General features: G+C 39.9%; 1 protein-coding gene across 1 annotated transcript in view; it reads left to right on the forward strand.

Annotated features, from left to right (window-relative positions):
• Nucleotides 1-1,580: 1,580 nt before the first annotated feature.
• CLSTN2 (calsyntenin 2) overlaps nt 1,581-17,222 on the forward strand; it is a 319,995-nt gene continuing 304,353 nt past the window's right edge. Inside the window, exon 1 of the mRNA XM_031053268.2 lies at nt 1,581-1,782. Within this exon, the coding sequence (XP_030909128.2) occupies nt 1,581-1,782 (202 nt within the window). The remainder of the gene's footprint in view (nt 1,783-17,222) is intronic.

The following is a 17,222-nucleotide window of genomic DNA, read 5'->3' on the forward strand; positions in this document are numbered from 1 at the left end:
GATTCTGTTATAAGGACTTGTTTTCCAGAGTTAGGTGGCTTTGGTGAGCAGTTTATGGGATAGAGTATAAATAAGACAACAGCTGGAACAGAGAGAGGACTCTGCAGGCCATAGATTTCCTTGTAGCTCTCACAGCTTGCAAGTAGGTGATATCTTACAGCTAGTATAGTTCAGACTTCTCACAGTGAGTGTCCTTGCATTTGGTGCTTTCCTTCCAGGATCTCTCAGAAGTCCTGAATAGGAGTCTCACTTGGACATAATTTCTGAGATACAGCTTTCCTTGCCTTCACAGCTGGATCCCAAGTCCCTCTGCTCCACACCAGCACAGTCTCCATCTCCAAGTTTTGAAGTCTTGTCTGTTCATTGTTCTCCATTTTACCAAAACCTTTGCAATTTCCCCCCTTCCTCCAACAAATGATTTAATGTATTTTTCCCCTCTTTTCCTGGTCTTTCTTCCCACCTCAGGTCCCCAAGATATTTTCTCTCCAAATTTGCTGAACTGTTACTTGATTGTCTCTGCCCTGTTCCTTTCTTGTAGCCACCCCCTCTGTGTCTCCCATGCCCTGGCATCCTTTGCACCCTTCACCAAAGCCTTGTTTTCACAGAATCACAGAACGGTTTGGGCTGGAAGTCATCGTAAGGCTCTAGATGAGCCTTAAGTTCTAACTTATCCAGACTGAACCAGCCCAGCTCTCTCAGCCGTGCTCCAGAGCAGAGCTGCTCCAGCCCTCGCAGCATCTCTGTGACCTCGTCTGGGCTTGCTCCAACAGCTTCATGGTCCCTCTTGTGTTGTTGCCCCAGAGCTGGACACAGGACTGCAGGGGTGTCTCCCCAGAGCACGGCAGTGGCGGAGAATCCCCTCCCCTGACCTGCTGCTCAGGCTCTGGGGATGCAGCCCAGGGCACGCTCCGGTTTTCACCCCCTCCGACCCTTCTCTCCCACTGCCCGCCCGTCCCCACGTGCCCTTCCTGTGTTTCCCGCTCACCACGTACAGGTCTCCTCACGGCCGCGCCCGCAGCGCCCCCTGCCCCGCTCATGAATATGGATGTCTCCCCTCCCCGTGACGTCGCCGCGGTCCCAGGGCGGGGGCCGGAGCCGCCCCGGTGCTGGCAGTGAGGGCGAATGAGGCAGCGGCGGCGGCGGTAGCAGCAGCCTCCGCCCGCCAGCCTCGCCCCGCACACCGCTGCCGCCGGGAGCCGTGTTGCGCGCGGAGGGCCGGCGCCGCGGCGGGGATGCGGCGGCGCTGGTGCTGCTGGGGGCCGGCGGCGCCGCTGCTGCTGGCGCTGCTGCTGGGGCTGGGCAGCCCGCTCGCCGCCAAAGGCAGGTACCGCGGGCGGTGGCACCGGGGCGGGCGGTGCACAAGTGTTCGGGCTGTGATGGCTGTGATGGTAGAGGTGGAAACTGTGTTCAGGCGGGGAGCGGGGTCTGGGGGCTCCGTGCGTATAGCGCGTCGGTCGGGAGGTCTCCTGCTCAGCAGTGTTCGGTCAGCGAGGGCTGAGGGGCGCTGATGGCGGCTCTCAAGTTTGCGGGAGGCCGAGCCCCGGTGCTGGCTGCCGCAGGCTCCTACCTGCTCCGCGGGGATGTTGCGGAGCTCCGGTCACTCGCCGGCTCCCAACAACGCGTTCCCATTCCGAGCAGCTCCGCACTGGCGGGTGTCGGGGTCATCTGCCTTTTGCATGGTGGTTTTCCCTTGGCGTTGTTTCAGGGTAGGTCTGACTCCCTATCCCCAAGTTTTCAAACTCAGTTTTGAGATCTGGCTGTTTATATTATTGGAAAGCGTTGGTATTATTTTTACTTTTATGTGAGGCTTTATTTTACATTTGCACCCGCGAAAGAGATGGACGGGAAAACTTCAGCGTTTCTTTCCTTTTTATTTGTTTTCTTAGACAAAAACCCCAAACTGCCCAAGTCCGAACTTTGAGAGGAAAGTGATTTGCTCCTAGCAGACATTACCTTAGGTTAACCTGTGCGATGGTTACTACAGGAGGTAACTACAGGGAATTATGGTTACTTTTGTTACTAACCCCAAGGTCCTGGTGGGGTTTCGTGTTTTCTGGCTGTATTAACTGTGAGGTCGAGCAAATGACATAGAACTTTTTGATGGAGGGGAGTTATTTTGCTTCATTATATGTTTTAAGGTAATGCTCTCTTTCATATGGATCTTTTCTTTAGAGAAAATTGTTTAGTTTCATGTCCTTGAATATATCAGGTAGTTCATCAGGCAAGTCGGAGTTGTTTTCTTGTTGGATTCTCTGTGTTTGACCAGTGGAGGGCTGCAAAGAGCATTTTTGGATAACAGTAGCCGTCGTTTACTAGTATTTAAAGATAGACTTTTTAAGGGTGTTTGCATTGGTTAGAAGTGCCTTAAGTTTACACTTATTATTTTACATACCTTACTTTATATAATTAGATATCATCAGAAGCTATAATGTAGGATTAATAAATGAATTAACGTATCTTGGCAGTGTATGCAGTTGATACCCACTGTACTTGCCTCTGGGGGCTGCTCAGTAGAGGTAAGAAGGGTTTATTTCAGTAAACATCTGATGCCGCTTTCTCCTTCTCTGTATATTTCCTTTCTCCTTCTCTGTATATTTCTGTAGGACACAAATTTTAATTTGAAAGGAATTTCTTAGGTACCTCACACAACTGAGAAGCTGGTACTGTAACCTTAAACTTCTAGCTTGAAGGTGGGTGCATCCTAATTGGATGCAGGTAGGATGTTGTGTGTAGTGTGTACAAGGCTCCTCTGGTGCTTTTAGGCATTCTGTGGTACTGAGTAGCAAAGACAATCTAAGGTAATGATTCTGAATCTCATCTACCGTGCTGTGATATGCTGCTCCTTGTTTTAAAAACAAAATCACTCCTTCCCCTTTCCCACCTGTTTTGAGGATGGGGAGGAAGATTCCAGAAACAGTTCTGGTTCTCACCATTCACTCAGTAGAAAATAACAAATAATTACACAAAATGTCTGCAAGCTCTAAAATTGTTCATTCTTCATAAAATGGAAAAAACCCAAGGCTCTTTAAAGTTTTCACAGAAAAACAAATATTAGAGGTAATGTCAGAATATTTAGCAGGTGGTAAGTTACAGAACTTAATCTGGGTATTAAACATTCATATGCAATTTGTGTCTTTGTTAGCTTTCAAGCAAGTTGTTGACCCTGGGATCTTTATTATAGATTCCAATCAAATCACCATTTGGGACAGAAAAATGGTTTCTTTAAAGTATTTCCAGACAGCTGAGGTCAATAAGACACTTTCTGGTTTATTGGAATTGCATTAATGATGTCTGGAAATTGTGTGGACAGTCTCTTAGGGTCTTCTGTTATGTAAAACAGAATATACTGAAGGGTAAGATAACCTTTTTTTCTCCCTGCAGGCAGGGAGAAATACTATGTGCAACATTTTACTTTCTGTTTCTTCACAAATCTATGCATAAGACTGATCTCTTAAATTATTTATTATGTTATTCTAGTATATACCATTAAATTACTTGGTGAAGCCCTAAAAAGGTTGCCATCCCCAAATTCCTTGTGAGACCCAATTAGTTCAAGTTTGACTGTGTTTGAACTTCATCATTAACGTAAATCTAATTTTAATCTTAATTTTTAAGTAGAACTGAAAGCATCTCAACGATCTGAATAACTAAGAATATTTGGTTTCAGTTATTTTAATTAGATAGGCAAAACTTGAAGTCTTAGTCATTCAGGACATTTCCAAATCAGTGGAACAGTCAGTCCCACTTGGCAAGTCTATTATGTGAATACATCTGATATGACTATCAGCAGTAGAAAAATAACTAACACAAGGAGACAGAGCCAGCATATTGTGAGTATAAGAAAGCCTGGGGGAAAGAAACGGAAGGAAAATCTCTGAGAACATGCTAGACAGATCGCAGTGTCTGGATTCTTCTTCATAATACTGTTCTTCCTTGTGATTTTTTTTTTCCATGGCAAATAATAATAAAATACTTTTCTATATCAGTTTAAAGGAGACAGATGAAAAAAGAAAAACCTTTTCGTCCTCATCCAAAATATATGGGAAATAATGTTTGGCACACTGCTTAGGTCACAAGATGGGGGTTGAAGCAACCTTGATTTCTGCTGCTGGTGCTTTATGTAGCTCACTAAGAAACCCTGAAGAAGACATATAAATGGCTTCATATTTCATTTTCTCATCAATAACTGAAGTAGGAATATTCCTGTTCAGGAATATGTCTTTGTAAGTTTTTTGATGGAAAAGTAATTAATAAAAACTGACTCTTCTCTGTCATGGACAAAATATTTGTCTGATTACAAACTCTGGGTGCCAAGGTAAAGAAATAATTCAAAGGTCTTAAAAGGCAAAAGTTGGAATATTTCCTAACTGGTTTAGTATTCTTTCACCCCAGAAGATTGGCAACTATATGTAAGTTATCATTACAGTGCTAGAGAATATTTTCCAGCCATAAATGTGTTGTTACCAATTTGAATTATATTATTTGGAAGACTACCAAAGCTGGGAAAACTAAGTGCTTCAGAGCTTTTTAATGCTTAATTCTAAGGAAAGTGGCCCACTAAGAGAATACCCTGGAAGGCACACCCTTTGTCACCAGACGTGGAGTGATGTGCGAGAGCATTGTAAAGTAAAGAGTTTTGGGGTTATTTTTTGCCTGGAAGTGACAGTCATCCAAGTTCAAAGGCAGTATCTGTATAGACATTTTCATGGCCAAATTGCAACTTGAAATTGGCCTTTGTTTTCTTTTTCCTCCTATTTAAACTTTAGAGAAGTGTGTGAAAACTGATTAGAAGCTCTCAGAGGCTCTGTCACCTTGTTCTGATTATTTAGCTGGAAGAATCTGTTGATGATGCAGTACTCATGTGCATCTATTATGCATTAAAAAGCAGAATGCACATTACTAGCTTTATGTAGTTATAGCTTGGTGTGTCTATGAAACAGATGCTTTTCCTAGGGCCCTTGAAAATGAAGATTCATAGTGGTGTTATTTATTACCTGATGAAAATGTTAGAGGGTAAATTTTCTCATGTACTTCTTGCCTATCAGATTTTCTGTCTGACTGACATGGAAAGTTTTGGGAAAGTAACTTCAAAGATCTAATTCCAGCTTCAAATATGTTGCCCTTCCTCCCTTTGTGCATATGTTCTTAGCCTCCTTTTGGTCCTCATTTTGACTTCTTGCCTCAAAGTGGTTTGTTTCCATTTCTTTTGTGTCCAAGAAGGTTGTATTAGAAGGTGGCAAATCGCTTTCCTAGCTCCTGTAGAGTGTCTGAGTGGTGTAGCTAGCACGTCATTTACTGTAGAGTGCTTCCCTAGTGTGAAATAAGTCATGGAAAAATTAAAACAAAAATGCATTGTTTCTATAGTAAGCTAATTGCTGGTGTCAAGTGTAGTTCCCTGTAGTCTATAGGCCTGTTTTTGCAAATATGGCAAGTAATCAAGTCCTAATAGTCAAAACATGTTTAATCTTACTTCATGTTGTGTAAGTTTAAAAGACAAATTTTAAACCCCAGCAGCAGTGAGGTTTGGCCTAGCTCAAATTTACACTTTGTGGAAAGAATCATAAACCAGGCGTAGCTCTTCTTAGAACATTTTTTCTCCCTCTGGTGTCCTTAGAAAAGAGCAGTCTAGAAATAACAGGTAGGGGATATGTACAAAGGGATCTTTGACTGAATTCTGCTTTTCCAGCAATTGTACTCAAAAGGCAGCTTCTCAATCTCTCAAATATCTTAGATTTATTAAACAGGGAAAAAGTAATCTAGACTGCAGACTAGAAGCCTTCTTTCAGTGCAGCTGTTGTTGCTGTTCCTCTTGGGGATATTCCCATTTATGTGGTGTTCTAAATGAACCCCTTCTGTCCTCTGAAGGGATAGTGTTTAACAACTGTGAAGTAGTCAAACTGAATGATAACCTGGTGATAGGTGCTTGAATCAATCATATAGGCTGTTCACATCTTTGATACCAACATCAGGCAACTTTATTTCAGCTCTATTGGGTTTGTGTGGCAAGGTTTTGGTAGTGGGGGAGCTACAGGGTGACTCTGTAAGAAGCTCCTAGAATTCCCTTATGTCCATTGGAGCCAGTGGCAGCTGGCTCCAAGATAGATCAACTGCTGGCCAAGGCTGAGACAGTCAGGGATGGTCCCAGCACCTCTGGAATGAAATATTTAAGAATGGGTGGGGGTAACTGCAGCAGAACAGCAGCCAGAGAGATGAGTGAGAATGTGTGAGAGAAATATCCCTGCAAACCACAAGGCCAGCAAGGAAAGAGGGAGAAGACATTCCTGGTGGCAGAGCAGAGATTCCCCTGCAGCCTGTGGAGGTCCATGGTGGAGCAGATAGCTTGGAGGTTAATGATGGAGTAGAATTCACCTGCAGCCTGTGGAGGTTAATGGTGGAGCAGATATTCACTGCAGCTTGTGGAGATTAATAGTGGAGCAGATATTCACCTGCAGCTTATGAAAGTTAATGGTGGAGCAGGTGTCCACTTGGAATTATGGAGGTTAATGGTGGTCTTACACAACCTACTGCTGGAGGCTGGGAGGCTATGCAGGAGCATCCTTGTACGTATATCCTTCTCTTCTGTGGGTACTTACAGTTGGCCAGTGTTGAAGACAGGGATACTAGCTTCAACTGTCCCGTGTTCTCATGTAGGAGGACAATTCCTGTGGTCTTCACTAGACAGCCCAGTAAATGTGGGGGGTTGTGATTTAGAAGATTGGTTTACTCATTGGACACCTATCGGTGTTTTGTATGGGCTTTACGATGAATTTTAAGGAACATCCAAGCTTATTTAACACTTCCACAATGCAGATTTGAAGTAGCACACTGGCAAACCTTTATTAAACAGTCTTGGTGCAGCTGAGGTAGAGAGGAAGATGAGCAGGAATCTAGAATTTGAGTCTGTTTAACTTCAGAATCAGAACATATGACCCTTGTTGACAAAGTGTAAGTCAAAGTAATAAGTGTAAAAAGAGAAGGCAGTTGGTGAAAAACTAGAAGTGGAAAGAGAAGCCTAATGTCAAACTTGAGAAAGGCTTTTTTATTATTAAAAAGCCTCAAACATGTTCTGACTGAAGGTAAAGTTTGTTGGTTTCATCCTTTTGGATTTTTATCTGAGTTAGTATGTTGTGATGATGCAAAAATAGAAGAGTTGTCATTATTTGGAAATAGTGTTTCTAAAAATAGGAGGAATTTTGCAGGAGACACTTGTGGCATGATTTAAAGAGTTGTTAAATCTTTCACTGTATGTAGAGGCAGGGTTACTTGTCTATTGATGTGCGGATAGACTCCACAACTAGTTAAAGTTGTAAAGTAGGCATGCTTTTATTCAGCGCTGAGGTGCATGGGGATAGCTCCTGCAAAGCATGCACACCTCAGGATTGTTCTCCCTTTACATTTATTCTCTTAAGGTATACATAGACATGAGGTTGCTCAATTTGCCTATACATATTTATTATCTATCCCCACTTCGTATAATAAGGAGCCGGAAGGTCCTTTGCACCTGCGCAGTGCCCCTTCTGGTCATGGGTAGGGGTCTTCAAGATGAAGTAAATGAGTCTTCCTCTTCTTAAACTTTACACCTTTTAATCTTCAGACATGGCCTTAGGGTTTGGTCGGCGCCCAGTCTGCTGCTCCCCTGCTTCTCAGTAGGACCAAACACGTGCTTTTGTCATGACCTTAGGGCTTGGTCGCCCAGTCTGCCTCTCCCCGGCTTATCAGCAGGACCAATCATCTGCTTTTGTCAGTAGAACTAGCATCTGCTTCTCCCCCTCCAGCAGTGATCAATGCCTTGGCAAGATGGCAATGGCAGATACTTAGGACAGACAATACTTTTGTTTAAGCTAAGGAATTCCTTTAACCCCCTTGTACAATTTCTCTGTATTACCCCCCTGTACATTGGTTACCCGTGTATCACTATCACTTTGCTGTGTAACATATAAAGTGCTTTCTGCAGCATCATACACTTCCCTTTATGCCAAGTTACTTCTTGCAGAACAGCATAACAGGACGTCTGGTGTAGGATTTATGTAGCGCTCAGAAAATGTGTATAGAAAAGCATGCATATATGTATACTCTATATTTACTTAAAACAGATTTAATTTTGTATACATACATATGTGCCCACATACTTAACTGCGGGGTATAGGCAGTGATACAAATCTGAAAGGAAACTTCACAATCCGTTTTGCTTTCCACACCTCCTGAGGTTGCAGTATAAGGTTGGAGAGTGCCCAAATTCTAGAAATCCAGAATACTTGCTGAGTAGGCTTTGATGCAGTTACTTCTTCAGCGTAAACCCAACCTTTGCAAGAAACTGAGCCTTCCTTTCCACATTGGTTAGGTCTTCGGGAACTCTCCTCACGTAATCTGGCTTCCTCTGAATGGCTGTGAAACTGTAGAGTGTTTGGTGTTAAAATACCCTGATTAATATAAAATTAAGCATGCTAACATCTACACCCAGTTGGAGAGAATTGTGCACATTCACTGTGGGGCTTTGAGCTGACATCTACAGGATGCTTGCAGTGCTGTAGCGTTTTGTTCTCTTTAATGAATTGCAAATTTACTATATGGACTAGATTAATGAGGGCAATTTAATTATTTTAAGTGTTTAACTGTAGATTTCTCAAGTGTACTTTAGAGTTCACTCTAAATGACTTCTTTTTTTGTAGTATGTATTCTAATAAAAACGAATACTGTGACTGCTTATATCTGTTGAGTAAGGGAATGCATTATAAGGAGTTGTTAAAATATTATGTATTATGATATGGCATCAAAACTACAAGTGAATTGTCAATAAAATCAGCATAAATGCTCTAGTCAGAAAAACACGGTTATTTGTAATATGGATATGTATAATATAGATATGTATCTCTACATCAGCTAATTTAACAGCTGTTATTCTAAATAACTGACATTAAAAAATAATCAGTGTTAAAAACACATTTAATCTAAATAGGATTTACCTCTTCCTGTCCCCCCTCCCCACCCCTGAAATCCTGCTTAATGTGGGAGCAGGTGATTCCTGAGATCTGTCTTTTAAGAAAGTACTTGGATTTGGGTAATGATCCTTTATGTTCTGTTACGTGGTGATGAAATAACCCTGCTTTTGGCTTTTTGGTGTAGTTGGGGTCTTTATGAGAGGGTCAAGCTTGACAGCAATGAAAAAAACTCTATAAAATGGTTTAGTTTTTTTTGACCCTGATGGGACTGAGTAACCTAAAGATAATTCATCTAGAGTGCAAGTTGACCAGTGTATCATTTAGCACGACTGGGCTATGAAAGAGGATTTTGCCTATTATCTAAAGTGTTTGGTTTTGGAATTGGGTCTAAGAAGCATATGTGCTGAATTATAATTCATTTTACTGTGACTTCTTTCTGTATTGATTTTAAGAATGGTTCTGCATGGAATTGCTGTTTCCTAGCAGTTAATGTTGTTATTTGGATGTTTGGTCTTTGTATGTGAAATCTTGACCCTCGTTAAATCAGTGCCAGATTTGCAGTGTATCTCAGTGGAATCAGGGTTTCATCCTTTGTGTGTTTTAGTATAAATGAAAGCAGTTCTTTCACAGCTTTTAATGTTCTTTGGCTAATAGTTGCCTTTAACCAAAAGGGGAATGTTTGATTTAATCCCTTTCACCTTATGGCTTCCTGATCTAAGTGCTTTCATTGTGTTAATGGAACAATTCTTTTTCTGTAGCTTTTTTTTTGTTTGTTTGTTTGTTTTTTCTCCCTTTCAAAGTGCTTTTCATTCCATTTTAAACTACTAAGTGAAGTGTTGACAAGGTTGGCTCTCCTACAGATTTAAGTATTGTAATTCATCACTAGGCTGCCTTTAAAAATACCTGTAATGAAGCAGTCTGTTTTCCTCGTTTCCTTATTGACTGTCTTCAATTCAGTCCCCATGATTCCTGTCTGTTATTAGTTAAATATTATGAGTACAGTAAAGGCAAACAATGCTGCAGTTTCGTAAGGTTTTGATAGTGCTTATTTTGTCAAACTATTTTTTTGTTGCTGTTTTAAATCAGAGTAGTCACTTGAAGGTGTGGATCCCACATATGGATAGTACATGTCTGCTTTTCTAATACCAGTTATTAAGAACAACATTTTACTTACCTTACTGTTACTTTCCTATACGTATTTTAGGACAATAAAAATGAACACCTTTATTTCATTTCAAGAAAATTACCATAAAATGTAAATATTAAGATTTTGCTGTTTTCTGATCAGCATTCAGCCATCACTCATTTGCTATCAGGTTAGAGTAGGTAAGATAGGTCAGAAATTGTACTCTACTTATTTTGAGGCTGATTTCTTTTTGCTTTCTGACTTCAGTAGATTCCCCTATCACACTACATGTATGTGTATGCGTTTATGTAAGTGCTGCATATGTGTCTGACCATTATCAGCTTACAAGAATTTAGTGACTTGTGACATTTTAATTGATTTTTACAATATTCCTCTCTGCCACTCTCCCCCTCAAAAAAAAAACAAACCACAAAACTCAGCTTCTGAAATTAGGAGACTAAGAAAATCTCATAATTCATTCCGTAAAAGATAATAAACCCTACTTGTAATCAGAGAATCATAGAATAGTTAGGGTTGGAAAGGACCTTAAGATCATCTAGTTCCAACCCCCCTGCCATGGGCCCGGACACCTCACACTAAATGATGTCACCCAAGGCTTTGTCCAACCTGGCCTTGAAGGAGTAATGGAAAGGTAGTGCAGGTATATATCCTAATAGCTTACCAAACACAAATGATGAGCATTTCCCTCGTGGCTTTGTGGGTTGTTTTTGATACTTAAATCTGATTGTTTGAATGACTGTAGCTGGCAAACATCACTCACCTTGTCTATACTGGTTGCAAAATTGCAGCAATTTGGTGAATTTCTTGGTTATGAGCTTTGAAAATACGGGTTGGTGAAAGTTAAAATTGCCTGTGAGTGCTCTCTCATGATTTTCTGTCTGATGGATATTGCTGGTGTCTAAAATGTGTTTCAGACTTAGTTTCACAAAGGCTACTAGCAGAGGTTGATGTACACTAGAATGCATTGGCAGTAGTAGAATCACAGAACGGTTTGGGTTGGAAAGGACCTTAACATCATCTAGTTCCAACTCCCTGCCATGGGCAGAGATGCCTCGCACTAGACCATGTCACCCAAGGCTCTGTCCAACCTGGCCTTGAACACTGCCAGGAACAGAGCATTTGCCACTTCTTGGGTATTCCAGTGCCTCACCACCCTCACAGGGAAGAACTTCTTCCTTAATTTAACCTGAACTTCCCCTGTTTAAGTTTAAACCCATTTCCCAGTGTCATACTGTTACAGTCCCTGATGAAGAGAGGATTTAAGTTATTTCTGAAGAAACTGGGTGGCAATGATGTTTGAAGGGCTTTTTTCCTCTTTGAGCACTACTTAAAAATTCCTGAACTAGAGTAGAACAGATGGTCTTTGCCATTGTTGTCAGACTTCAGAAGAAAAAAAGGAACTTTTAAGAACTTAGTTAACAGAATTTTTAATTCATGTTGAGAAATAAAATCTCGAAAGATTGAAATCAGTGTGATTTATGCTAAGCTGCTTTAGAAAGTCTGCATGATGATAGTGGATATAAATCTAGCTAAGGCAGACTCATAAACTGTAGCTTTGCTGTCATAAATGGAAACTGTTATTGTTTGGATACTGTAATTGGCTTCCATCTTTTTCTTCCTGGAAAACAGGGTAAATACTGAAGGTACAGAATGGAAAGATCAGAGTGCTGTTATTTAACCGTATTGCTGAAGTGAAAGGTACAAGATGAGAAATGTTGTCCTTAATGAAATAATTTAAAGTGTGATATTTCAAAGCTTATTTTGGGCAACTGATTTTTTTTTTCTTTGCAGTCCTTCTTTAACTGTAGCCTTTGGGGCTGTGGGATCTGTGGACTGTTTATAATGACTGCAAAACATAATTCAGAAAAACAAGTCTATTTTCAGTAGGCTTGTGTTACCGTTCAGCTGTCCATCTCCAAATGTGTAGGGATCCACAAATCAGAAGTATTGGAGCCACTTGTGAAGATGAGCAAAGATAACTGAGAGAGTATTTTTGGTGGAGATAACACGACCTCAGAAAATATCAGTCTTTTAGATGGATATGGGACTGTTTCTAACAAAAAATGTTTTTTTTCCCAATATGAATTATCTCTTATAGATGAGTGAGTGCAGGTTTGAATAGAAAATAAAAATTCTTACAGGATGCAAAATGTCCTAATAACTAAATAATAGCCACTTCAAAGTAATTTATAGCTTGCAAACTTTAATTGCTTGAGTAGGGCTGGGCATCAGCCAGTGTGTGGTGCACAACTGTATTGTACATCACTTGGGTTTCTTTAGTTTTATTTCTCTCTCTTCTTTTTTACCTCCCTTTTCATTATTGTTATTATTATATTTTATTTCTATTATTAAACTGTTCTTATCTCAACCCACAGGTTTTACTTTTTTCTGATTCTCCTCCCACTAAGGTGTTAGGGGAGTGACCAAGTGTCTATGTGGTACTTAGTTGCCTGCTGGGATTAAACCATTACAGTCTCCAAGTGTATATATTTGTTAAATTATAGTGGAATTTTCTAGGGGATAAATCTTAAAATGCCCATATAATTTCTAAAATTCTCCTTTTGAACATGAGATGAGATAAATCTATGTGTAGTATAGCTTAACTTTATTTGGAAACATTTGAAACTGAACGCTATAGATGCTTTCTGTACAAAGGCTGTGTATGAGGAAGTCTTTCACAGTAGCCGTTCCAAATACATCTTACTTTGTACAACAGAGAACATTTAGTATGGCAAGATCAACAGAGGAGTTAAATAAGCTTGGTATTTGAAGAAGCTGATGCTAGCAGTTCAATGTGTCAAGTTCCTAAGGTTTCAGTGCTTCCAGCACTGGGAACCATATCAGTCAGAAAAGGGCTGGGAGCTGGGAGCCTTGGTGTTCAGGAGCTCAGTCTCCAAAGAGTTCAGGTTGATGGGAAGACATTGAAATTCTGTAGCCTTTTGGGCACATTGCCTTGACTGTGTTTCAGGAAGTGGTTCTCATAGAGGCTACAAATCCTAAAACTAAATGAGGACTGGGCAATAAGGTGTGTTTTGGAAATATAATTACACACAAGCTTCTGTTTGTTGGAAGCTAATAAAACCCAATATATCTTTGCAAGACTTGGCAATATTGACAGATTAGTGGATTTAGTGAAACCGTGACAATAGCTGAGGGGTAAACTGGGACATAGAAAGAAAATTAATGTTAGTTTGTTGTTAAGTTTACCTTGTTCTCTTCTGAAATACCTTCTGCAAAGTGCTGACTGTAGCATTATTGTAAAGGATTTTTGATATTTTTTTGATTTAATCCTCAAAAAATGGTTTTTGGATATCTTTTTCTGGATCTTTTCTGACCCAGTTCTTTTAGGCTGACTCCACATTCGGAGATTTAACTAATATTCCACATGAGCAATTACCCTGATATAAATTACAATCATTCCAGAGTACAGTTTTGACCTTTTAACTTTTCTGCTGCAATGAGTATAATGACTGTGTTGAACAAAGGAGGAAATTGAAGGCCAAATCTACAGGGAGTTGAGTTGCCTGGGACCTGGAGAACACTGGCTCTAATCTGTGTAAAGGGAGTTGTCAGCAATCTTTCTGTGTGAGTAATGTGCAGCTCTCTTAGCTATTGTTGCATGTACAGTAGGAGAAATTAGATGATGGGGAGGGGAGGCAAGCAAGGAAATGCATAGTAGGGATTTTGACAGCAGTGCTAGTGGGTTGGTACTTGTGATACAGGGAGAAAGGGGATATGAGCATGCGGGGCATCATATTCTACTCTTGCTTCCTTCATTGCGTTCTGAGAGATGTCATAGTACCTTGTAAGTCTCCAAAGACTCTGTAACTTTGAACTGAAGGACTTGGCAGTTGCAGAAAATTAAAGTTCTTCCTGGTTGGCTTGTCATAGTTTGGATGATTTCATGTTTGCTATTAAAAATTAAATCTCAGATCATAGATCTCAATCTGAAATTTAGTAAGAACTTCCTAAACTGGGCTGTATTTTTCTGATAAGTTCTCATCAGCTCCTGACTGCAGTATCTTAGGGTTACCGATGTTGCCAATGAATTGCTGCTTATAGTATGTTTACCAAGCACCACATATTGGTGTTTCAAAAGCATCTAGGTATCAAAATTTTCTCTTTCAAACTGTGGGAATTGTTCCTGAGTGTTAATGTGTACCTTTGTAGAACTAGATCAAATTCCAGTCAAGTTCTCTGTTCTTCCTTTTTCTCTCCTTTACAGTAAGGTCAGATACACTTTCTTTTCCCCTAGTTTTTAGGGTATTAACTCTTATTTGGGATAATACTTCTGAAGTGCTTTATTTGTATAACAGATCACTAGAATGCAGTATTGATTGCTATTCATGAGTACCAACATTTACTGAATAGCTTGGAAAGCTAATTAAAACTTATAATTGACTTAATTCCTCTTTCTCTAGTTAATGTTTCTCTTCCCTGTCAAATTGTGAAGTTGGCTTTTGTCTGCAGTTTTTAAAAATAACCTGCCTTGTGCACATCAAGAGAACATTGCAGCCTCTTTGTGAATTGTTCACATGAAAAGTCAGGGGAGGTGGGCTGAAGTCTCCTGGGGCTGGTTTATATATACCCTCTCTGTAAGTCAGGCAAGTGTCATGGGAGTGTTTGCATATTTCATGGCTTTCTGAGATTCAGAGAATAAAGCTTGAGGTTTAAAATTTTAGAAAATAAGAAAAGAACAAATGAGTTGATTTATTTACAAATTTTACCTCTACATGATGCAAGGTTGTAAATATGTTCATAAAACCTCTGTTGATCAAATTTCTACCGTGGTCAAATAACATTCTTGCTAGTGGAAAGTGTATTTATTGCATTATTCTTTACCACCCTTTAGCAAATCCATTATAATGTGCAGGAGTAGATGTCAAGTATGATGATACTGTCCCTGGTTTAAGAAGTCTTTGAGATGAATATTGTTTGAGGCTGGGACAGTGTGCTAGAAAGTACAGCTCTGTGCCTGTCCCCGGGCTCAGATTTGTCCTGTACTTCTGGAAAAGTCTGTTTAGCCTACGTAGTCCTTTCAGTCAGGGATAAAATCCTTGACTCAGAAGTTCAGTGAAACTAAGCAGTAAAACATTTTGCACCGAAGATCATTGTTGTCATTCTTAACTCATCCCAGTGAACTTGTGGTTTCAGCCGAACAGCATTAATTAATACCAGCAGTTGGCAAGAATATTAAAAATAAGTGGGATTTCTGAAAATAGCTTTTGCAAAAGGAAAATTGTATAATTAAAAGACAAAAAAGGCAATGCTTAATGCTGTGAGCTTAAAGTGTTTGATGGGCAAGGCGGTTTCTCAGCACGGTGCTCCCTCTTCTGAGAATGCAGCTGATAACAGGACAAAATTAATTTCATGCATTTTTTTGTGCTGTTTTTTGTGTTGCAACTCACAAACCTCTCAAAAAAAATGTTGCACCAGCAACTGAGGGAAATCACTCAGTTCAAGGCTTAGGCTTACTAAAGGTATATATATTGCTGATGAGAATTTAAATGTATTTGTGAAATGATACAAACTCCACCCTGAGAAAGGATTTTCATGCTGTTAGCTCTTTTTAAATACATTTGAAAGAGTAGCTCATGAAAGTGTTTGCCATTTTAAGTTGACTTCTGGAAAAGTGTAAAAATATTGTGCATACTTGTCTTATTTCTATTTATGCACATATCTTGTATATTCTGAATACAACCAGTCTGTGATTTGATGATAAAGTTGATTTATTTAATAACCTCAAGAAAAGGCTGTATGGAACTTGCACCCTCTACCAGACTAGCGAGCATACCGGCTCTGTACACAAGCATTCGGGTGGTTAATAGTACTGGTTGCAGCCTTTCGGCAGTGGTCTCCAGAGTCAGTTCCTCTTCACAGACAGTGGCAGAGCTGGGGCTAAAAGGTGTGTTTGCTGTCTTTGTGAAAGGATTTGAGCAGCATCCTGGCTTATTCTCCAGATGGTCCATAGAATGACAGCTTCTGAAGTGTGCAACTTCCCTGTTGCAGGGCTGTGAATGCTCTTGGTCTTTAATCAATAAAGAAAAAAACCTCTGTCAGCTTTCTTATAGAGTGTCATAGCAACCGATGGATAATGAAACAAGTTATGTGCTCTATGAGCAGAACTGGGTATGGAAGAGTAATAATTAGAGAGCTCAGGAGAGCAGTGCTATGTATAAGTGATTTCCCGACCCATGGTAGTGATGCACTTGGCACAGTGGCTTTTTCTCCAACCTTATATGTCTTTCTGCTTTGCAGTTTCTTTGTAAGGAGCAGATGGGAATTTAATTATACTAATAATATTCCACATCATCTGAGGAATATTTTATTGTGATGCTCTGATATTAATAGTTGCACTTTATTCCCTAAACTGAATTGCAATTTTAATATGCATTTAAAAATAATTAAAAATATGTTGAAAAATGCTGATACTTATTGGTTTGTGAGTTACTTTTGCAGTATACATAGAGCTAACATTCTTATAGTTCTCTGTATTATATCCTTACAACATTATTAAAATATGCTGGCCTTTATCTCTTGCAGTAGAGTCCCAGTTGGTGACTGGGGCATCTAGTCATTACTGAGGTACAAATGTGCCATTTTCCAACAGTGATTACGCAGAAATTGTTTTTCAGAGCTTTAAGAGTAGTTTTATTCTTAGGGTTTTGCTAGTTCTCCTATCACCCCAATTTATGGTTACATTTCGCCTCTAGCAACAGAAGTGAAGGAGACTCAGAAAACAGAAATGGGAGAGAAGCTTGCGGGCTAATTTTGTGACCTGCCTTCTCCCCAGGCAGAACACTTGACTCTTGTTATCTCTGCTTTCCATTTGTGCAGGTTTTCAGAGTTTAGCATTTCTAGAATGTGTAAAATATGGATGTTATTCCTAATAGGTATGAATTTGTAGATAAGAATTGTTTGAAAGGGAGGAAAAAACCCACCAACCAACGAGCCCCTAGCAGAAACCCTGTATTGTAAAGCAGATGCTATTTACATTTGAATTTTATGTATTTATGCATAACAGTAAGACTCTTGGCCTTCATTCTGAATGAAACACAAATTTCCTTCACTTTTTTGACTAGGGAGAGCCAAGGATTTTTGTTTTATTTTTGCATTTTTCTCCTTTAAAATTCAAT

The sequence above is a fragment of the Melopsittacus undulatus genome, chromosome 6 (assembly GCF_012275295.1).
Source record: "Melopsittacus undulatus isolate bMelUnd1 chromosome 6, bMelUnd1.mat.Z, whole genome shotgun sequence".
NCBI lineage: Eukaryota > Metazoa > Chordata > Aves > Psittaciformes > Psittaculidae > Melopsittacus > Melopsittacus undulatus.